The sequence below is a fragment of the Balaenoptera borealis genome (assembly GCF_965194805.1).
Source record: "Balaenoptera borealis genome assembly, chromosome: X".
NCBI lineage: Eukaryota > Metazoa > Chordata > Mammalia > Artiodactyla > Balaenopteridae > Balaenoptera > Balaenoptera borealis.
Window position 1 is genome coordinate 108,469,046 of NC_138881.1, and position 23,723 is coordinate 108,492,768.

Here is a 23,723-nt window from a genome sequence, read left to right on the forward strand (position 1 = left end):
AAACAAGAAGAGTAAGTAAAGCATGAATCATCCATCACCACCTGATGGCTCCTTAAAAATAAAACCATGGAAGGAAGTAGAGTTCATGCCACAGTTTGGCATTTTGCTAGAGGACCTGGCACAGACTCTGTGCCCTTTTATTTCACAGAAGGAACTGACCTTTGGCTTCTGACTTGTATTGCCTTTTCCTCAAGGGCCCACAGAGCACGGGGCGAGACAATGCTCACCCGTAACACCGGCACCCACCTCTCTCCTGGACGCTGGGAGTGGACACAGAAGGGATGCATTTTATTTGCATCGAATTCAATTACTTATGCCTTGTTTCCCAAAGACTTTAGGTGGCTTACAACAATAAAATAATGATAAAATAGAAACAGAGAGTCAGGACCAGGGGAAATATCAATAGAATTTTTTAAAAACCAAGTGTAAAAAACCCTCAAGGCCATATGGTGTTCAACGAAGGGAGCTGAAAAGAGCAAAGTTGAGATTCAACCCAGCTCAGTCCAATGGACCATCTCCTGAAAGAGCACAGGATCCCCAGATGGACCAATCTCTAAGTGCGATCTTGGGCCAGATCTCTAACTTCTCTGAGCCTCAGTTTCCTCATCTAAGTGACGGGTTTAATAAATATTATCTATTTCATAGAGAATTCAGTGACATGAAGTCTGTAAACCACTGAGCCCCACTATCTGGCAGAGAACACATGCTCAGTAAATGCTAGCTATGGGAATCAATATGAAGACTGCCTAACATTAGGCAATACAAAGCATTTGCCCACAATGGCTCTCATCTGATTCTCACACCAGCCAGGACTTGGACCCAGGAATCACAGAGAAGGGAGAGCAGAAAATGGGGGGGGGGTGCTTTAGGGAAAGCTTCCTGCGGGCAGTGGTACCTCTGAAGGACGAGTGGGATTCTCAGAGATGGAAGTGCAGTACGGATGAGGAATGAGATGGCAGTGTATAGGGACGGTAAGAAGACCCTCCCTACTCACAGAGGAACAGGTAGAAAATAAGGGGTGGGGGATAGGGCAGGATGGGTTCATGGAATTGCTTGACTCTGGCCAGATGGTGAAGGAATTTGGATCCCATTTGACAGGAAATGGGGAGTCATTGAAAGATTTTGAGCAGGTTGAGCAGGGGAAGGATGTGACATGTTGAAAGGGATGTTTTCCAAGGTGGAGTCTGTCTGCTGCTGTCTGCTCTGTGCAGGCTGGGGTGGTGGTGGGGGGGTTGAGAGGAAGCAGAGATGGCAGACCAGATGCAGTGACCCAAGGAAGAGACAGATGGCGAGAGCTCAAGCTGAGGAGGCAGTGAGGGTGGAGAAGACGGGCGCTGCCCAAATTCAGTGAGGGGCACGTGCTGCCCATCTAGAATCAAAATTCCATGAGGGCGGGGACCGTGCTCACCTTGCTCATCACTGTACCCCCAGGATCTAGCATAGTGTTTGGCACATAGTAGGTGCTCAGCAAGTATTGAATGAATGAATGAATGAATGCATTCATGCATGCCTCCATGCAAATACTGAATAAGCATAAGAATGTTTGCTTGGCCAACAATAAGCAATACTACAAGGAAAACAAAATAGATGATCATCCAAAAAATCCCATTGCTTTAACTAACTTTCACTGTCCCTGGACCTACACTGACAGTCTGATGTAGGAAGGTATCCCAGGAGAGAGCCAGAGCAGGCTGAGAAAGAAGCCACTTAAAGCAGAACACATATTGGCGTTAATGCTCCACAGGAAGCATACCAAATAGCACATCCCCCAGACAGTTCGCACAATATAGGAACATCACAGAGCAGGTAAATTATAGATGAGAGGAGATTTTTTTTTTTAATGGGGGTATTTACCTTACAAAAGAATTAACTGAAAATCCACTTAAAGAAGCAAACTGCCTTGTTATTATACTTAATTTAAGACCAGGATTTGACTTACTAAAATTGGATTTCCATCCAAGACAATGTCGAATAATGGTAAAAGCCCTGATTTGGGAGTCTGGAGACCTAACCCTTGGTCTAGGCAAGTAGTAGAATGAGGTGGTTAATAGCACAGGCCCTAGAATCAGGCTGCCTGGGTTTACATCCTGGCTGTACCTTGGGCAAATGGCTTAGCCTTTCTGAGCTTCAGTTTCTTGATCTGTAAAATGTGATAATAAAACATCTGATTCTGCCTCATAAGGTTGCTGTGAGGGTGAAGTGAGGTAATGTGTGTAGTGTGTTCAGCAGTACCTGTAGGGTCTCAGTGAGTGTTGACTCTGACATTGAATCTTAGCTATATGACCTTAGGCAAGCCATTTCCCCTCTCTGGGCTTTGGTTTTCCCTCTTGTGAGCCTGAGGCTTCTTTTCATCCATACTTTAGGAATGGGGTCCCTACCTGTACTACGAATTCATCATTGAACACACATAAGGGTATCTCCACTCTCTAGGGTCCCCAGTTGATAATTCTGCCCTTAGAAGGACCACTGGGACTCCAAGAAAAGTGAGAAGGCCCAAATAGAGACACGACTAGGATATATACATTTCTTTAATATACTTTGTAAACATCCCAACTCACTCACTCAGATCCCACCCCTAAATTCTAGCCCTTTTGGCCCCTCGCAAGCTGTCTTACTTCCTTAATCATCTTCACCCCAGACCCTAAGGGTGAGTGATCCCAAGAGCATGTCTCTTCTCTGAACAGCTTCCCCAGTCCACCAGAATTTGGAATTAGGACCACAAGTCCTTCCTTTAGGTTTCTCTTCCCCACCCCCACTCCAACCCAGGGAACTGCAATAGAATCAACCTCTGCTGCCCTCTGCTGTCTGGCTCCAGACATGCTGGCTCCAGTTGGGCAGGTTAAGTCAGTCCCTCCAGCCCCTAGCTGCCACCCTGACTGCAGGAACACAACGCTGATGTACTCTGCAACATTTGCACTCCACCCTAATCAACACAAATGCACACATAGTCTTTCCTATTCAGACCCGACGATGTTCCCAAGCCACAGCTGGTGTGGTCCATGAGTTTGGAGCTGTTGTCTTCAGCAAAGAAGGCGAGCTGCTAGAGCCAGCCATGTTCCCATCTACTCCTCCTTCTTGAACACTCCACAATCATTTATTGAGCATGAGCATTTGCTGTGTGCAGGGCACTGTGCTAAATGTTGCACATGCATTATCTTAATGAATCCTGGCAACGACCTTGTAAGTAGGTAAAATTATTATTGTCTCCATTTTATAGATGAAGAAACTGAGACTCAGAGAAGTGAATGTCTTGCCTAAGGTCACAGAGCCAGGGAGTGGCAGAGACATGAAAATTGCCATAGACCCTAACTGGTTTGTCTGCCTCTACTCTCTTCCTTCCAAACTAGCCTCCACACCACGGCCAGTGGTTGAGAACACAGACTTTGGAGCTGCTCTAGCAGCTCACCTTCCTCACTGAAGGAAACAGCTCCAAGCTCATGGACCACAGCAGCTGTAGCTTGGATATGTCAGGTCTGAATACGGAAGACTGTATGAGCACCGGTGTTGATTAGGGGAGAGTGGAGATGTTGCAGAAGACAACCACAAACATCTTTAGATGTATTTAGGAGGTGGGTTTGACGAAATATGGTGACCTATTGAATGTGAGGGCAGTGAGGAGGGAACGGTCTGAAATGACTGTCAGTATTCTGGCTGGGGCAACTGGGTGGCTAGGGATGCCAATCATGGAGTTGGGAACTTTGGAGATCATTGGATGAGGAACATGTTGGGGTACAGGAGAAATGAAGAGATCCATTTTGGAAATGGTGAGTGTGAGAGATCCAGGTGGAGATAGTCAGTGAGCAATTTGTTGTATGAGTCTCGAGCTCAGGAAAGAAGTCTGGACTAGCATCAACTTGGTAGATGGGTGAGATATTCCAGGGAGAGTGAGCTGCAAGAGGAAAAGAAGAAGGCTGAGGCCAGAGCATCAAAATTTAAGGTGAAGAATATAAAGGAGTGTAGGTAGAGGACTAAGAAGCAACCATGGAAAACCAGGAAAAATTGTCAAGGATGTCAAAGAAAGGGAAAGTTTCAAGAGGAGGGAACGGTTCTACTAGATCAACTGCCACAGAGAGGTCACTACCCGTAAAATGGTCCTTTCAATTTTGTCATTAGAAGGCTCTTCTGGTTATCTATTGCTATGTTTAAAAGAAAGTCACTCTGGTCACAAATCAAGCCTTGGTAAATTTAAGAAAATTGAAATTGTATCAAGTACCTTTTCCGACCGCAGTGCTATGAGACTAGATATCAATTACAGGAAAATGTCTGTAAAAAATACAAACACATGGAGGCTAAACAATACGCTACTAAATAACCAAGAGATCACTGAAGAAATCAAAGAGGAAATCTAAAAATACCTAGAGACAAATGACAATGAAAACATGACGACCCAAAACCTATGGGATGCAGCAAAAGCAGTACTAAGAGGGAAGTTTATAGCAATACAATCCTACCTCAAGAAACAAGAAACATCTCAAATAAACAACCTAACTTTACACCTAAAGCAATTAGAGAAAGATGAACGAAAAACCCCAAAGTTAGCAGAAGGAAAGAAATCATAAAGATCAGATCAGAAATAAATAAAAAGAAATGAAGGAAACGATAGCAAAGATCAGTAAAACTAAAAGCTGGTTCTTTGAGAAGATAAACAAAATTGATAAACCATTAGCCAGACTCATCAGGAAAAAAAGGGAGAAGACTCAAATCAATAGAATAGAAATGAAAAAGGAGAAGTAACAACTGACACTGCAGAAATACAAAGGATCATGAGAGATTACTACAAGCAACTATATGCCGATAAAATGGACAACCTGGAAGAAATGGACAAATTCTTAGAAAAGCACAACCTTCCGAGACTGAACCAGGAAGAAATAGAAAATATAAACAGACCAATGACAAGCACTGAAATTGAAACTGTGATTAAGTATCTTCCAACAAACAAAAGCCCAGGACCAGATGGCTTCACAGGCGAATTCTATTAAACATTTAGAGAAGAGCTAACACCTATCCTTCTCAAACTCTTCCAAAATATAGCAGAGGGAGGAACACTCCCAAACTCATTCTACGAGGCCACCATCACCCTGATACCAAAACCAGACAAAGATGTCACAAAGAAAGAAAACTACAGGCCAATATCACTGATGAACATAGATGCAAAAATCCTCAACAAAATACTAGCAAACAGAATCCAACAGCACATTAAAAGGATCATACACCATGATCAAGTGGGGTTTATCCCAGGAATGCAAGGATTCTTCAATATATGCAAATCAATCAATATGATACACCATATTAACAAATTGAAGGAGAAAAACCATATGATCATCTCAATAGATGCAGAAACAGCTTTTGACAAAATTCAACACCCATTTATGATAAAAACTCTCCACGAAGTAGGCATAGAGGGAACTTACCTCAACATAATAAAGGCCATATGTGACAAACCCACAGCCAACGTTGTTTTATTTATTTATTTATTTATGGCTGCATTGGGTCTTCATTGCTGCACACAGGCTTTCTCTAGTTGCATTGAGCGGGGGCTACTCTTCATTGTGGCGCACGGGCTTCTTATTGTGGTGGCTTCTCTTGTTGCAGAGCACGGGCTCTAGGTGCACGGGCTTCAGTAGTTGTGGCTTGCAGGCTCTAGAGCGAAGGCTCAGTAGTTGTGACGCATGAGCTTAGTTGCTCCGCAGCATGTGGGATCTTCCCGGACCAGGGCTCGAACCCGTGTCCCCTGCATTGGCAGGTGGATCCTTAACCACTGGGCCACCAGGAAAGTCCCAACATCATTCTCAATGGTGAAAAACTGAAACCATTCCCACTAAGATCAGGAACAAGACAAGGTTGCCCGCTCTCACCACTATTATTCAACATAGTTTTGGAAGTTTTAGCCACAACAATCAGAGAAGAAAAAGAGATAAAAGGAATCCAAATCTGAAAAGAAGTAAAACTGTCACTGTTTGCAAGTGACATGATACTATACATAGAGAATCCTAAAGATGCTACCAGAAAACCACTAGAGCTAATCAATGAATTTGGTAAAGTAGCAGGATACAAAATTAATGCACACAGAAATCTCTTGCATTCCTATACACTAATGATGAAAAATCTGAAAGAGAAATTAAGGAAACGCTCCCATTTACCATTGCAACAAAAAATAAAATACCTAGGAATAAACACTCAGTAGGTGTGGCTCGTGGGCTTTAGAGCACAGGCTCAGTAGTTGTGGCGCACGGGCTTAGTTGCTCCAGGGCATGTGGGATCTTCCCAGACCAAGGATTGAACCTGTGTTCCCTGCACTGGCAGGTGGATTCTCAACCACTGCGCCACCAGGGAAGCCCCAAAGGCCAGCTTCTATGAAACAAACTCTTACCTCCAGCCCTGTGGCCACCCCTACACATGCATGCATGTGCACGCACACACACACAACCCAGGCAGGGCTGGCTTTTTGTCAAAGTGGGGCAGATGTGATAGAAGGAGCACCCAAAAGCACCACAGCAGCCTTCTGGGGACTAGACAATTGACACCCAATAAAGGGCATTCCTTCCAGATTAGGGATGGGGGGCTAGTCCACACATTGTTGGGGTTTAGTGTCAATTCACCAAGCTTGTATTGAGCCCACTCTTTGCTGGACTCTGTCTTGGATTTTGTGGTGCATACAGCCATTTATAATAGCAAGCTCCTGCTCTCAGGGATGGGTGACCTAGGAAGGGAGAGTCAAGAAAGCAAATGGTCAAGGCAAGCTTTTAATATAGAAGCTCAAACAAAATGCTATGGAAGCCTCCAAAGTGGAGGGATGAATTTGAGATGGGGGTCAGGGCTTGGTGGACAAGGTGACTTTTGAACTAGACTCTGATGGTTGGAGAGAATGTGGGCAGGAAGAGATGGGTGATGGGACATATCAGGGAGGAAGGCCTTGACCGCTGAGCTAGAGATTGAATTCTATCCTGAGGACAATGGGAGCCGTGGAGGAACTTCAGGTGGGGGCGACAGTGAGGCCCAATGGAGGGAGCAGGGGCTTTGAAGCCCCCAAAACCAGGTTTGAGTCCCAGTTCTGCCCCTGATCAGCTTGGACCTGGGCCACGCCACTGTTCTTCTCCAGCCTGCCTCCTCTTCTGCAGGTGAGGACTGCCTGTCTCCCAGGATGGTTGACTAACCTGATGGAAGGGTAGAAAGGGGCTTTGGAAGCAGCAGACATGTGCTCTGCCCGCATGGCAAGGGGGGGCTGGTCTCTCAGCCTTTGAGGTCACGTCAACAGCTAGATTCAAAGTCCCCTCCCACCTGCAGAACAGCAGGACCACAGGCTCCCTTTTGAGGTTTCATCCTCAATATCTTGGGACATCCCCAGTGGGGTATTTCACAATGCTCGGAGCACGCTTGGGTCTCCAACTTTCCTGCTGCCACAGGCTGCTCCAGGCCACAGTGCCACCTGCCCATGCTCTCTCGGGCTGCTGTTTATGTCAACGCCACCAATCTGCCCCCAACCCACCCCGTGACCATTGCCTGCAGTGCCACTTCTGCGCCTCTCCTGCCAGTGTTCGCCCCAATGCTACTCCCCGAGGCTGTCAGGATGCCCTCTGCGGCTCTGGCCTGCTGGCTCCCACTTCCCTCTCAGGCCGTCCTTGGCTTCTACTCTTCCAGAGGGTCCCACAGCAGGGCTGCCTGTGGCCCTGGTGCTAGAGCTCCTGGCATGCTGGTCGCTTTACATGCATTTTCTGTCGTACACATGAGATGGGTTGTGATTGTGATCGGCACGGTGACTCAGGACATCCGTTTTCACCAAGTGGGAGAAAATGCAAGTTAGGTAGGTGCATTCTGATGAAGTCAGGCAGTCCTGGGTACCCAGAGTGGGCAGACCTAGGTCAGAAGGCAGGATGGCAAGCCTAAGATGGGATCAGGGTGCCAAAAAAGAGGCAGGGACAGGAGTGGCCCTTAAGAACAAATTCTCCAGTTTCAGAATTTGGCCTTTCGGCTGGCCTTGGAGAGATGGGCTGCCTGCACCACCACGGCCAGACTTCAGCGAGTGACAGTTCATCGAAACAACGTTGACACAAGGACTCTTGGCCATCCACCCTTCCTGCACTGAATCACTCCTTTCCACATCAGGCCTGTTGCCAACCTGGGTTCAAGTCCCCCAGAGTGATGAGTAAAGACATTGGTTTTGAGATAAGAGAGGAGCTGAGGGCGAAGGGAGGTGAGGTCAGCATTGCCACCAGGGCCAAGACAGGGAACCTGGGGAAAGAACCAGAGGGCTGAGTCCTGTGCGCAGCCTCCGAGACCATCCCAGGGCAGAGTCCAGCAGATGGGGGAGGGATGTCTGCTCAGGTTATTTTTTTCCAGGGTTGGCACTTCAGCCCAGCTGATCTTTGCTAAAACATTAACTGCCACTTCAGCAGTGTTGGATGCCAGGGCAGAAAGAACCAGGTACAGATGAGAATGGTTTGAGTTCTAGTTATGCATTTGATTTAACAAACTCACACAGCCTTTACTCCTTGTGGCAAGCACGTTCTGAGAGCTTCACAAACATGAATGCATTTAACCCTCATCACATTCCTAAGAAGTTACTACAATTATTACCCATTTCACAGGTGAGGAAACTGTGGGCTCAAAGAAGTGACATCATTTTGAAACTGTGCAACTCAGATTGGGACTTGAACCAATTGAGATCTTTTAATTGAGATCACACACCCGGTCTCAGGACTTAATGAAGCTCAGGTTCTTGATGTCTCATCGCAGAAAGAATTCACTGAGAGACAAAGTGATAGGGAAGAAGTGGGTTTATTTAGAGAGAAACACACTCCACAGACAGAGTGTGGGCCATCTCAGAAGGCAAGAGGCCTCAAAATATGGCGTGGTTAGTTTTTACCAGCTGGGTAATTTCATAGACTAATGAGCGAGAGGATTATTCCAAGTATTTTGGGGAAGGGGCAGAGATTTCCAGGAACTGGGCTACCGCCCACTTTTTTTTTAAAATTTATTTATTTATTTATTTATTTTTGGCTGTGTTGGGTCTTCGTTTCTGTGCGAGGGCTTTCTCCAGCTGCGGCAAGCGGGGGCCACTCCTCATCGCGGTGCGCGGGCCTCTCGCTATCGCGGCCTCTCTTGTTGCGGAGCACAAGCTACAGACGCGCAGGCTCAGTAATTGTGGCTCACGGGCCCAGTTGCTCCGCGGCATGTGGGATCTTCCCAGACCAGGGCTCGAACCCGTGTCCCCTGCATTGGCAGACAGACTCTCAACCACTGCGCCACCAGGGAAGCCCTACCGCCCACTTTTTGATCTTTGATGGTCAGCCTCGGAACTGTCATGGCACCTGTGCGTGTGTCACTTAGCTTATGCTAATGTATAACAATGAGCTTATAATGAGGCTCAAGGTCCACTGGAAGTCAAATCTTCCGCCATCTTGAACCTAGCTGGTTCTAACCAGTTTTTGTCATGTCCTATGGCTATGTCATTCTTTTAAAGGTTGTGTCCTGCCCCCTTCCCTCCTGTTTCAATTTGCCCAAGATCGTGAGGTTAGTGGGTGACGGAGCTGGGATTGAAGCCCTGGCAGTCTGGCTCCCAGGTCACTGGTCAAGGCAGGGCTGTTTGTCCTAGAAGACTGTCTTCCGGGTCCCTCCCCTGCATGACCCCATCAAGTCTACCTGCTTGCGTTTGGGGATGGCTAATACAGTGCACAGGGGAGGGAAAGGCCTTTGAGGGGACATTTCCCCAGTCCTTTGGTCTCTGGGCATAACTTCATCCCCAGTCCTGGGCTGTCCTCTGAGGCTCTGGGCTCTGCCTCTACTTTTATCCCTGGAGGTGGAGTTCCCTGAACCTCCTCACTCATTTAGACACCCTTCCTTCAGGGACTCCCACGAAGGCCCCCCTTCCCTCTTCGAAATGATCTATTTTATGATCTTGGATGGATTACTTGAAAGCTGCCTTAAACTTGCTATGGATGTAAGCCCAGTGTAAACACGTTAAAAATAAGATCAAAAGGAATGGGTAGTTTGCCTCTGGGGCCCTCCAGGCTAGGAGGAGCGCCTGTCCATTGGGTCTGTTTGTCTCTGGGAAGTATTCCTTTCTGGTCTAGGGGTGTAGACGGCTCTGACTGGGGGCTGCTTTGGCGCTGGTGCAGTGAGCCGCCCTCTGATGTAGTGGGTGGACATAGGGTTGGCTTCAGTTTGCCCACTTCCCCCAGAGGGAGTCATGCCCGTTGGGAGTGACCCACACCGCAGGGGCACAAAGACCTGTTCTAGAAGCTATGGTAGAAAGGGCATGTCCAGTTAACCAAATTTGTCTTCTGGGAGCCCCCAAACTCCCCTTTCTGGGTCTTCTTCCCTCTTCAATGTCATCCCCCGATCCCTCCAGATGGGCCTTTGGGCTTTCATTCCCTCAGGGGCGAATGGCACTAACAGCTGAATGGACTCCGCCGTCCCCACCATCCCAAGAGAAGGGCAGTCTTCCCCTCTGCCAGTGACTGCTGCCACTTTTACAGAGGGTACTCTCCTGAGGGGACCCAGCCCTCAGTTCAGGAAAGTCAGTCTCCGGCTGTAACTAACTTCTCCGAGGGGTGCAGTGGGGCTTCACAGGCACTGGGCAGAGAGGACACTGGCTTTTTCTGAGTCAGGCCAGCTCAGAAGAGGCGGAAGGATAAACATCCATCTCAAAGCAAAAGTGAGGCTGTAGCCAGGCCTGGGGTGAGGGAGCTAATAGGAAACAGCTTGCTGGAGGGAGGGGGACAGAATTCGGGAATGGCCGAGGCTGGCTGCTGAAGAGGGGGCTGGGAGAAGCAGGCTGATTGAGACCAGCTGCTGCTCCTCTGTCTCAGAGATCTTTGGACTCTGCCCGGGGCAGGCTCACAGCCTATTCTGGGTGACAGGGAGCCAGCAGAGGCTGCCTGGGGCAGTCGAGTCTTCTCCACCCAGCCTGACTCCTGGAACCCTCAGAAACCAAAGACCAGAGGACTCTCCATCCACCAGCTGGACACCTCCTCCCCATTGCCAGCCCCCACCCCCTGGCTGCTCCTGCCCCGGAAAGGCCTGGAAGAAGAGACCAAGGAAACAGCCCTGCCCACTCTCCCTTCACCCTCCATCCACCCAGCACCGGCATCTGAAGACCCCATGGCCTGGGCTCCCTGGGGCTGCTACCCCTGGCTTGTCCTCCTCTGTGGTATGTGCATCCCCCGTCTCTCCCTCCCACGCTGGGAGGGCAGGTCCAGCTGGAGAGCAGTTCTGGCCTCTCCCCTGTGGGCTCAGAAAGGGTTGGAGTGAAGGCTGGGCCTAGGTTGTCTCTTTTTTTTCTTGGTCCCTCTCTCTGTCTTGAGGAAGAGGAACCCCAGGGCCAGTCCTGGGGACCCTCAAGACTCATCTCAAGTCTGGTTTGGCCTCTTTCCATTCCCACCTGTTAAAGAAAAAATGATTCTGGCACTTGTTAAAAAGAGTAAGGAAGATTTTATTCAAGACTATTGCAATAGGGGCGCTGCAGCAGGGGAGAAAGATCAGGCTCAACTCCGAATACAGCAAAGATGGCTGAGGACTTCTTGTCAATGAGCAGAGTGAGGGGGTCAGTGGATGGAAAATCGCCAAGAGGAGACATCAAGGGTGAGGAGATTCTTGCTAAACTGACTTAATAGGATCCATGCTGAAGGCAGGGTGATCAAATATCAAGGATGGATGATGAGGAATTTGATCAGATATCAAGGTTGATGAGATACTAAGGGTGGGGAATTCTCTCTAAGCTGACTTAGCAGGATTCTTGCTAAGTCTGGGCGATGCAGGCCCAGTAAGGACGGGATGGACTTGGAAGTCAAGGCCTAATGGAGAAGAGGGCTTGGAGGAGCCTAGCTAAAGTTTGGTCTTTGTCACCCTATGGTGTCCTGTTTGTACTCTTTAGTCACAGCTAAGTGCCCAGCCCAGCACCCTCCACATCCTCTCCACCCTGGCCCTAGGGAGGCCTCCTTCCCTTTGCTCTGTGGCGGCAGGACCCTACTCATTCATTCAGTACCCAGTTCCTGACACCTCCCCAGTGTCAGGCCCCGTGCCAGGGACCACAGAGTGGTTCGGCTGCAGAGCCTGCCCTTGGGAGCCAGAGCCCTGACCTCAGAGAACAGCAGTTGGGGTGTCTAGAGGGACATGGGTTGGCTGTGTCTTGCTTCTTATGTTGGTGTTTTAGCGCCACCATTTTGCCAGAGATCTGTTCCTACAGAAATGAGTGTTCATTCTCTTAAATCAGCAGGGTGGGTCTCATCTCTCCCTTGAGTTTATGCGACCGGACCGGGAGAGAGAGTGAGGCAGGGCATTCGTGGTGTTAGAACCCAGCTGTACTCCTTCCATCTGTAGCTAAACCTACTCAGAAAGGAAAAGTAGAGTGTCTCCCCAAACTCAGACCCCCATTACCTCTGGAGAGGTTCCCCCCCAAAAGATGGAGGGCTGGAGGGAAGGCCTATCAGAGACCCCTGGACTTTCAGGGTGTGAAGGCCCAGAGCCTGCAGGACTTAGCCCAGTGCCTGGCACACAGCAGGGGCTTAGGAAATGTTTGCTCAACGAATACTGGGTGACTCTTCTTGGGACACACCAAATTTGGGGCAGAACCCCAACTGGAAACTAAGTCTCTATACATTCTCTCCCTTCTGGGGCACCACCCTTCCATGGTTGGCTTTTTTGTACTCAGATGGCCTAGGTTCAAATTCCTGCTCTGCCACGGACTCATTGTGGCAAAACTTGGGCGAGTAACTAAACGTACCTGGGCCTCAGCTTCCTCTTCTGTAGAAAGCAGACAACAATACCCACTTCCCAGCGTTGTTGCAAGTATCAAAAGAGAAACTAGGGCTTCCCTGGTGGCGCAGTGGTTGAGAATCCGCCTGCCAATGCAGGGGACACGGGTTCGAGCCCTGGTCTGGGAAGATCCCACATGCCGCGGAGCGGCTGGGCCCGTGAGCCACAATTGCTGAGCCTGCGCGTCTGGAGCCTGTGCTCCGCAACAAGAGAGGCCGCGATAGCGAGAGGCCCGCACACCGCGATGAAGAGTGGCCCCCGCTTGCCACAACTGGAGAAAGCCCTCGCACAGAAACGAAGACCCAACACAGCCATAAATAAAATAAATTAAAAAAAAAAAAAAAGATGGCTAGCAGGACATCAGAGCCGTTTAAAAATAAAAAAAAGAGAAACTATAGGTAAATTGCTGAGTTCGGTGTCTAGCACACAGTAGGAGCTCTTTAAATGTTAACCCACCTTTCCCCACCAGGGGACGACGTCAGCCTGGGATTGCCTGGCCTCTGTAGCCTGGAATGAGAGGCAGATATTTGGACTGTAAGAAATGGTAGAAGTGGGCCTTGAATTTAAGTAAACCCAATATATATATAATTAGATTTATAGAAGGGTAAAACAAAGGTGGGGTGATTATTTAGCGAGATCCTCTAGAGCATTTAAGAGAAAATCTGATTACAAAAATTTAATTTACACACAACTTTTCCAGTTCGGTAGATCCTGAAAAGACCCAATTAGATTAGAAGGAAAAAATTGATTTAATGAGCACTAAAACCCATCCAAAAGTGGCAATCACTTGTCGATGAAACAGGTTTCTTTGATTGTGACCCAGGGTGCCATCCAATTCAGCCTGATTTCCTATGAAATGTAATTATTTTTATCCTCAAGTAGAGTTGGACAGCATCTCCTGCATCAAAGGATGCAGGCCCTGTGGGGACCAGGAGCGGGGTTGGGGGAACATGTCCCCGTGCTCTCTAGGACCTATCCAGTCTCCAAGTGACCCTGGACTTTTCTCCGGTTTCTAGCTTGTGCCTGGGGCCGCCCAAAGTCACTGGACCTGAGAGAGGATGTGAGAAACTGTTCAATCAGCCCTCCGGTGAGGCCCTGCCTCCACCCCGCCCCCGCCCCGCCCGGACCCACAGCTCCCACCTTCCTCCCCATCCCCCATGGGCCCAGCTGCTAGCCTCACCCTCTACCAGCCTTCCTCCTGATTTCCGGACTCTGGGGCCACTGTTTCTGATTAACCTCCCTCGGGGCGGGCGGGCGGCGCATTCTCAGGTGTCTGACATCCGCCCCTATCCCTCCCTCCCAGCCATTCCCACGGCAGGTCATCTCCTTCCCTCCAGGCCTGAGCCCAGGCAGCCCCTGCGAGAGGGAGGGAGGAGGGGCAGCAAGGAGGGAGGAGGCCCCTAGCCAGCCTTTAGCTGAGGCTAGCTAGGCAGAGGCCAGGAAGAGGACGGGAGGAAAGAAAACAACAATTCTAGAGGAACGGGGAGGAGGGCGGAAGACAGAGGGCTAGAAGAGCCAGCGGAAGGTCAAGAGAGGGAGGCCTCGGGTGTGAAGACTGTGTGAAGGCCCAGCATATTGGAGCTGAAAGGTCGTCAGCTCCCTAGCTGGAGACCAGAGGGATTCTTTCCACAACTAGATGAGAGTGTGAAAGAGCTTCTCCAGACAGGAGCAGGCCAGAAGGTGAGGGCTCATGGGAAGGTGAGGGCTCATGGGCCTGCCAGCAGGTCACTAAAGCCTCAGGACAAATGGGATACATCTGCTTCCCTCGTCCACTTTATGAGACCACTGGGGCAGGCAGGTAGGTGGGCAAACCACATTATTTTTATGTTAAAATAAACATGGATGTATCCTGGAGTAGAAGGCAAAACAAAACAAAAAGCCCACACTTTTTATTTTTAAGATAAAATAACCTTTAACAAAATGTCTGGCTTGGAGACGATCTTTCTGGACAATGTCCCAAACTGCTGGGGGTACTCATTCACTCTCCTCTGCCATTTGGGACCAGTGAGTGGAAACTTGAAACAAGTCCCCAAGGTAGGGCTGCCAGGTGAAACTCAGGACGCTCAGTTACATCTGAATTTCAGATAATGAATAATGTGTTTAATATAAGTATGCCCCAAATAGTACTTGGGACGCACTTATACTAAAACATTATTCATTGTTTACCTGAAATTCAAATGTGACTGGGTGAGCATCCTGTATTTTGATTTGCTAAACTGGCAACTCTACCCCAAGGTATCCAAAGAGAGGCCATCCCCTGGCCTGGCCCAGTGCCAGGGCTCAGGACCCTGCAGTTCTTACCCACCCCCTACCCCATCCCAGACTCAGGTCCCATTACTGTCACAAAAAGTCTCTCTCCAAGCTCTTAAACACCTCCATCTCCACTCAGCCCAGGCACCTTAATCTAGACTAATCCATAACATCAGCTTCTGCCCCATCCCTCTCCAGGCTGGCCCAGCCTACCCAACCCCAATCCCTGCCTAAGGAGAGGATGGGGGCCCCGGCGACCTTTTCTCTAAGCAATGTGTGTCTGTGTGTGTGTGTGTCTTGGTGTCTTCCTGTCACCTGTCAGTACCTTCCAGTTACTGTGGTCAATACCACAGCGCAGCTCACAGCCCTCCGCCAGCAGATGCACACCCAGAATCTCTCTGCCTACATCGTCCCCGACACGGATGCCCACATGGTGAGGGATGGCTCCTCCCACCAACCCCCCACCCCCTCCCCGCCCCGAGCCGGGTCTGGCCTAAGAGAACAGGCCACAAACAGGACGCTGTTAAGAATCGGAAGATTGAAGACAGAAAAAGGATTTGACAGGCAAAGGGAAGGAAGTGGGGAGCTTGGACACGGGCGTTTTAGGGCAACTGAAAGAATGTATTCCTTTACATAGGAGAGAAGACATTGCCAAATCTCCTTGACCTCAGGCAATGAAACTATAAACAACTTCAGAACGATTTTGATTAATTCCTAGATGGCGGATCCAGAATGAATGTTTAGGATACCCCTGCCCTAGGAGGTTAGAATGTGGGCTGGGAACTGAATTAGAAGAACCCTGAGCTCCCTTCTGGCTCAGCCCTTCCCATCAGCTGATGGATGGAGCGCTGAAATGATCCAGCATCCAAGATTCCATAAGTTTGGGGTGTAGGCCGGGAGAGGGGAGCAGACAGGAAAGAAGATGGTCTGAGCCAGAACTGCTTTTCCCAAAGCAGCGCCCCTACCCACCCATCCCACCCTTTCCCACCCTGGCTCCACCTCCACCCCATCCACCTTCCCAGCAACAGCCCAGTTGGAAGAGAAGGCATTTTCAGTGTCAATACGATTACTTGAATTCATTTTCCCACCTGCCGAAAAGGGCTAAGAAGCTTGGGTAAGTGTCTGAACTTCTCTGAGCCTCAGTTTCCTCTACTGCGAAATGGGAATAATGAGATCTGTCTCCAAGGGTTATGAGAACCCAAACACAATAATGTGTAAAGCTCTCTGCACAAGTTATTTATGAGGTACCCATTGGGCTTGTAGGACTGGTTGAAACTGACTAGACAGAAAGAACCGGGATGTGGTTGGGGGCCTTCCATGCGGGGTGTGACTCCATGAAGAAAGCTAATGACGGTGTTGTTGATTTCCTAGAGCGAGTACATCAGCGACTATGACAAGAGGCGTGCGTGGATTACAGGCTTTACGGGGTCTGCAGGTGACAGCCATTACCCGGCCCTCATTGTTTCTGGTGGGAGACCCAGAGTGGTCAGAGAGGCCCTGGTGTGGCTAGTTCTCAGCAGCCAGGAGCCCAGGAGCGAGTGTCCAGAGGCCCCTGCTCCTCTCTCTGCCTCCCCCTTCACCACTCCAAAAGGGGTCACCAGGGCACACATCTCATAGCCCAGCAGCCACGCTTCTGCATGAGGCAGATGGCCCTCCTGACTTCTTTCCTGTGCTCGCTGCCTCGGCCACAGCCAGGCCCAGCCAGCACTCCCTGGGCTCCATTTCTGGGACAGTTGCTACCTCTATATCTAGCCACTAGGAGCCCGCTGATTCCCTTCACACAATGGCTCGTATGGGGACAAAGTTTTACTTTGCTGGTCCTTTTATGGATAACACCACCTCACGTGGCCAAATGAGACACAAACATAGAGGCCCATTATGGGGTCCCAGTTTTGGAATCGGCCTCCCACCTTGATCCTGGCCCCTTGAATGAAACCTAAGCTTCCCTTGCTGATCCTTAAACATCCTTCCCCTGGGCTTCAAGCTGCCTGGCTTGCCCATCACGGGCCCTTCTTCTCTTTGCAGAAGTCGCTGGGTTTGGCCTCTCTGCCTGTCCTCAGCTAAGTCCCTGGCTTAGTGTTCCCATCAGCCACCGCATCTTCATGCTGACTGCCACACCATCTTTGCTGAGAGCACCTACATGTAGCATCGACTTTTGGGGATGGCCAAAAGCAGACCCCACTTGTCCTGCTAAATGCCTGCTTAGGAAAGGACCTCAAGGCAAAGCAGAGATGCCCAGCTCAGGACACACTTCCGGCTACTTTCCCCCCAACACTCTCTTTAACATCTCCTGCCTCACTCCCTTCCAAGGGAGGAGAGCAGCTCTTTCCAGAGACGTCTCGTGACACTGTCAGAGCCAGCACCGCATTGCTAAAGCGCTAACTAAAGCCACGCTCCGCACCTTCACCCTCCCCTCCAAGTTTCTCTGTTCTGCCCCAGGAATCGCCGTGGTGACCATGGGGAAAGCCGCTCTCTGGACCGACAGCCGCTACTGGACCCAGGCTGAGCGGCAGATGGATTGCATCTGGGAGCTCCATAAGGAAGGTAAGAGGACGGCACGGATTTGTTCCCCAAGCCCTGGAGCCCAGACTGGGTTCGGGAAGGTACAGGTGAGGGGGTGCGTGGAAGACCATGCTGGGCCCCTGTGGGAAGCTCAAGAAATTTGCAGCCGTCCCTAATCTTTGAGGTGGATATCAAGGAGGACAGACATGGAAGGACTGTCACAGACAGAAGCCCGGCTGGAGGGCCTGGGGTAACCTCAGTGTCCCTTCTTGTCTTTCTCGCAGTTGGCACCACTCCTGTTGTCACCTGGCTCCTCACCGAGATCCCTGTTGGAGGGCGTGTGGGCTTTGACCCCTTCCTCTTCTCCATCAGTATGTTCTTCCCTCAGTCCCTGCGTTTGTCCACACCAGCGAGGGACACTCACACCCTCAGGATGTAAAGAAGCACATCTTGGTAGAAGGAGGTGCAGGGTGACTCTAAAGATAGAGTGTTTGAACTTGTAGTTGCAGAATATTTTGCAAAAAGGGTGTATTCCTGGATTGTGTAATGAAGATACATTTAAAAGAATAAACATAGATTTTTTTTTTTTTAAGTCCGGAGTGCAGAGACCCAACCTAGAAGACTCAGGGAATCGTTGAGACCTAGCCAGTGGGTAGGCCGGGATCTTCTTAAACCTAGAACCATCCTCTGTGCCCTGGAACTCTAACAATCAGGGCACTAGAACCATTTGGTAGCCCTCTTCTGGAAGGCAGCTTGGAAGGGTCAAAGGAGTTGAGAGGGTTTCTGAGTAAAGAAGCACAGTCCCTGGGACTTCCCTGGCCGTCCAGTGGTTGAGACTCTGCGCTCCCACTGCAGGGGGCGTGGGTTTGATCCCTGGTCGGGGAACTAAGATCCCTCATGGCGCACATGGCGTGGCCAAACAATTTTTTTACAAAAGGAAGCACAGTCCCCTCCCCTCCCGTCCAGGAACACAGCTCCCTGAGCTCCAGTGCCCCCGCCAGCTGGCCAGCCTGCCCCCAGGGTGCCGTCCTCATGAATATGCACGGAAAGGCTCCCACTTCAGATCTGGCTTCTTTGCCAGCCTTTCCAGTGGCCTGAACCTCACCATTCCTTTGGGCTGTGGCACTGAAGTTCAGTCAAACAGACAGGACCGAAAAGAGGGCCCCGCAGCCCTTGGCACTTAAAAGGGCGAGCTTACCTAATTGACCGTGGGCAGCACTGGGGCGGGCTCAGGGCAAGCTGAAGGAGGAAGGCGAGAGGGCACAGCCCAGGCTGCTTGAGCGGAACAGGAGGCAGAGGGGACAAGAAGGAGCTTTGCCTGAGTCACAATTTTCCCGGAGGCATACACAGGCAAGGGACAAGTGACTCCTTCCTGCCTCTGCAGATTCCTGGGAGAGATATAACGTGGCCCTCCGAGACTCTGGCAGAGAGCTGGTGTCCATCACCGTCAACCTTGTGGACCTGCTGTGGGGGTCAGAGAGGCCTCCGGTGCCAAGTGAGCCCATCTATGCCCTGCAAGAGGCATTCACAGGTGATTCCTACGCCCGTTCTCTTTCCCACCTTGGAGCAACACAGGCCCCCGCTGCTGCGCCTTTGGCTGAAAAATTCATCCTAAGAGGTCCCAAAGCAATGGTTTCATGTGCGCCTGAATAGCTTGGGATGCTTTCTTAAAACGCAGATTTCTACGCCCCATCCCTTCAGAGAGTCTGAATCAGAAGTTCCTCGAAGCATATTTAGAAAATGCTGGAATAAAGAGTGTCAGGATTTGAAGCAAGAGGGAACAGGAAGGGGGGAAACAAGGGAGTCGGAGAAAGATGAAAAAACACCTACCCCTCTAAAAAGAGAAACAAACATGATATGAGCTTCTTGTCTGGTAGTGAAGACTGGTTTGTATTGAATCATTCAGACCTTGACTTCTGGTCCTCCTGTGATAGGGAATTTAGATGTAAGATGGCCGGGGTCAGATGGGCTGGCATGGACAAAGGAAGCAAAAACTAAGCTCAAGCTCAGTCTGTGGCACAGATTAGGGTTCAAGTTTTGGCCGGACCGCAAAGGAAAATTAACTGACCCCCAAAATTCTAACATCGATAATCTTGACCGTGTTGACACCATCTAAATATGTCATAAAAGAACAATAGGCTCTATAATTCTTATAAGTAGTAACTAAACTGACCGAACCCAGGCTACTGAGTATGAATCAATGTCTTGGCCACCACCAGCCCCTACCTCCCTAGGAATTCTGAACAAGCCCATAGACTTGGATTCCTAGAAACATTGGGCAATCTGAGAGGTCCCTTTCCACACACAGGTCTATGCACACTTCTTGTTTGGAAAGGAATCCCAGAAACAGGAGAGAAATTTCAAAATAGCGAGTCTGATGAAACAAGTCAAAATTGTGTCCAATTTTCTTTATCCATTCTGATGTAACTTGCAGAAACTTTCTGCATCTTGACGCAGTTTTTAAAGAAACTTGCTATCCAAGACAGTTCCATCATAAATAAAACTCATCCCATTCGGATAAAGAAGGGTGCGGTTATGTCAGGAAGAGGAGTGGATAAAGGGGGAAATCTTCCAGGGACTGGGAGAGAATTCACATGGGTTTTATCACTTCCCACAAGTGAGAGGAAGCCAAGCCATCACAGGCTGCTAGTCTTCAAGGAAAAGCCATCCAGAGCCAGAACTGGGCCTGGAAGCCCAAGAACAGTCTCTAAGCTCACAGAGACAAGAGAGACTTTCTCTCCAGCCACTCACAGGTTTTAAAGGGGGCAAAGAGCAAAGGGAAGAACATGAAAAGTAGTTACTCAAAGATACCTGTGTGTATCAAACAATTTAAACTGGCTTTCATTTGTTGTCTCAAAAATGTATCACATCCATGAACCTTGAAAACATAATTCTAAGTGAAAGAAGTCAGTGAAAGCCCCATATTGTAGAATTCCATTTGTGTGAAACATCCAGTGTAGGCAAATCCATGGAGACAGAAAGCGGATTAGTGGTGGCCGGGGGCCCCGGGGGCCAGGGGGAGAGGCAAATGGGGAGAGACTGCCTAATGGCTACAGAGTTTCCTTTTGGGATGACGGAAATGTTCTGGAATTAGATAGTGGTGGTAGTTGCACAATTTTGTGAATCCTCTTTTTTTTTATATAAATTTATTTATTTTATTTTGTTTATTTTATTTTTGGCTGTGTTGTGTCTTCGTTGCTACATGCGGGCTTTTCTCTGGATGCGGCGAGCAGGGGCTACTCTTCATTGTGGTGCACAGGCTTGTCGTTGCGGTGACTTCTCTTGTTGCAGAGCACGGGCTCTAGCTGCGCGGGCTTCAGTAGTTGTGGCACACAGGCTCAGTAGTTGTGGCTCACGGGCTCTAGAGCACAGGCTCAGTAGTTGTGGCGCACGGGCTTAGTTGCTCCGCGGCATGTGGGATCTTCCCAGACCAGGGCTCGAACCCATGTCTCCTGCATTGGTGGGCGGATTCTTAACCACTGCGCCACCAGGGAAGCCCTGTGAATGTTCTTAAAGGCACTGAATTGTGCACTTTAAAATGGTTAAAATGATAACACTTTATGGTATGTGTATTTTACCACAATAAAATAAAATAAACCTAGAAGAAGTATCGCACCCAAAGCTTTGGTTCTTGATGAACAGTTTTACCTGTTTGCATAAAGATTTTTTAAATTGAATTATGTTGTTTATGCTAATCTCTCAGCCCAACTAGGACCCTTAATGCTTATGATCTTCTGCCAGCAAATTCCTAGCCCTGCCTAGCAGCAGACTCTTTAGAGGGATTACAGGGAGCAGGAAAAAAAGATGAAAACCAAAGTCCTAGAACCAGGATACAAGCATCCCAGAAAGGACAGCTCTGTGACACAGAGTTTAAGGACAAGGTTGGAGACTAACAAGGTTAGCAAGATAGTCCAATGTCTATACCGATTAAGAGTGTGAGCCATGTAGTCAAACAGACCTGTGTTCAAGTCTCAGTTCCGCCCCTTGCCAGCTATAAAAACCATAGATAAGTCACTTTACCTCTCTGAAGCCTCAATTTCCTTATCTGTAAAATGGGCCAAGTAAGGATTAAAACAATGTACACAAAGTGCTTAGCCCAGACCCAAGTGGCTTTAGTAAGCGCTGGGGTTACTGCGAGGAAGAGGATTAAACACGGCCCAGCCCTATCCCTTTGCCCTTCAACTAGGGCTGCTCTCCTGATCTCTGTTTTGCATGCTTATTTATTAATCAGAAAGTTATACCAGATTTTCTATACACCCAGACACAATTCTACATACATTACAAATATTAGTTAATTCGGACCTCATAACAACTCTATTGAGGTAGACACTATTATTATAATCCATCCCCATTTTACAGATGTGCAAAATAGGACACAGAGGGGCTAATTTTCCCAAGGTCACCCAGCAAGTAATGACAGAGGTAGGATTTAAACACAGACAGTCTGGGTCAAGAGCCCATGTCCTTAATGATTACACAAGCAAGAGTTTGGTTAAAGAAAGGGTTCTACTGCTTCTAAAGGAATGGAAAACTATTGCCCTAAGGGAGCCCTCTCAGGAACAGAGTGCCAAAGAGAACGTAGATCACTTATGCTTTCTTTTGGCTCTTTTGCTTCTAGGAAGCAGCTGGCAGGAGAAAGTATCTGGCATCCGCAGCCAGATGCGGAAGCATCGTGAGGCCCCAACTGCCGTGCTTCTGTCCGCACTTGATGAGACGGCCTGTGAGTATAGATTTGTGGATGCAGGGGGGTGCCTGGGTTCCCCCCAACCCCCAAGCCTCCTGGGCCCTGCAGCACAGGACTCCTCCCCCAGCGACCACTGACCCATGGGTTCTGAGAGCTCCGTGGTCATGGCCTGCGGGAACTAAGGTGAGGGCAGGAGCTCACGTCTGCTCGCTAAGGAAACCAGGAAGCCCTGTGCAATCTGGGGCCAGCCCCCGGGGCCATCAGAGGACCAGGAAACCCCAGCAGCAAAGGCTTCTGTCTCATGAAGGGGAGGAGGCCCAGCAAACACCTCCCAACCTGCTGGCCACGAGCCCAGGGCACTCAGCTTCCCGGCTTTAGCACCCCGTGCAGCCCTATTCTATCCCATCGTGGCTCAGTGCTTCTCACCTGACCCCAGCTCTGGGCTTCAGGTATTCTGGGAACCCACCGACACCGTGTGCAGACTACTGGCTGGGTATCTGCCTTTTTCTGGGAGAAAGTGCCCCTAGCGCTCGTTAGTGCTTCAAAGACCCTCCCCTGCTCCGGAAAGACTGAGAAACATTCAGGGGCAGAGGATGTGGGCGTGCGGCTGGGGATCCTTGGAGGCCAAAGCCAACAGTAGGGCAAAGGTGTCATGTGTACTTGCGTCAGGCGGGTCAGCCTCAAATAGTCCCCATCAATTCTCTTCCCCAGGGCTCTTCAACCTTCGCAGCAGTGACATCCCTTATAACCCCTTCTTCTATTCCTACACGCTGCTCACTGACTCCTCCATCAGGTAGGGCTTGTCCTTGGCTTGCGGTCACGGACTTCCTCTAACTCCTCACTGCCCCAACATGCAGCCTTCCCAGAAGCGGGGTGCCTGCCCCAGCAGGACCCTCGAGGAAGCCTCCGATCAGCTTTTCCTGACCCCCTTGACCTCTGTTCCCGCGTACTCCAAATCTGGTCTGCTCAGCTGCCTGGCGCAGGCCTCCTCTGACCTCCAGGAACAAAGGGCCGCTGGTCTTTTGCACTGTCCTTAGATTCTCTCTGGACCCTCCTGGTCTTCCCTCTCCACCTAGGTTATTTGCAAACAAGAGTCGCTTTAGCTCCGAGACCCTGCAGTACCTGAACTCTGGCTGCACGGGTTCCATGTGTGTGCAACTCGAAGATTACGGCCAAGTCCGTGACAGCGTCCAGGCTTACACCTCAGGAGTCGTGAAGATCTGGATCGGGACCAGCTACACCTCGTATGGGCTCTATGAAGTGATACCCAAGGTGGGTTTGCCAGGCACCGTCCTCCCCACCCCCCAACAGCCCTGATAAGTCTCAACCTAACGCGGGGTGGTGGGGGGACAGCCCCTGGGCCGTTCTGGCAGTTGGTCAGTCAGCAGTGGTACACTGAGTCCCCTTCTAGGGCTCCCCGGGAAGAGACAGGACATCTGTCCACAGAGAGCTCAGAGATTGTCAAGGAGGCTGGGGGAGTACAGGCTGGTAGAGCAGAGGCTTTGAGGTTACCAAACCTGAGACTGAGAACTGG

At 49.7% G+C, this 23,723-nt stretch overlaps 1 protein-coding gene across 3 annotated transcripts in view; it reads left to right on the forward strand.

Moving 5' to 3' along the window:
* Nucleotides 1-7,578: 7,578 nt before the first annotated feature.
* The window catches only part of XPNPEP2 (X-prolyl aminopeptidase 2), a 29,931-nt gene continuing 13,786 nt past the window's right edge, over nt 7,579-23,723 (forward strand). For 2 of the 3 annotated variants that reach the window (XR_014239559.1, XM_082376841.1), the window contains exons 1-10: nt 7,580-11,149; nt 13,770-13,840; nt 15,326-15,436; nt 16,375-16,438; nt 17,443-17,547; nt 17,790-17,876; nt 18,890-19,036; nt 22,124-22,225; nt 22,901-22,982; nt 23,266-23,461. Coding sequence is in view for 2 of the 3 variants with exons in the window: in XM_082376841.1 (XP_082232967.1) it covers nt 11,101-11,149; nt 13,770-13,840; nt 15,326-15,436; nt 16,375-16,438; nt 17,443-17,547; nt 17,790-17,876; nt 18,890-19,036; nt 22,124-22,225; nt 22,901-22,982; nt 23,266-23,461 (1,014 nt within the window). In the remaining variant the exon portion in view is untranslated. Of the gene's footprint in view, nt 11,150-13,769; nt 13,841-15,325; nt 15,437-16,374; nt 16,439-17,442; nt 17,548-17,789; nt 17,877-18,889; nt 19,037-22,123; nt 22,226-22,900; nt 22,983-23,265; nt 23,462-23,723 lie in introns of all 3 variants that reach the window. The other variant, XM_082376842.1, reaches the window with a different exon arrangement.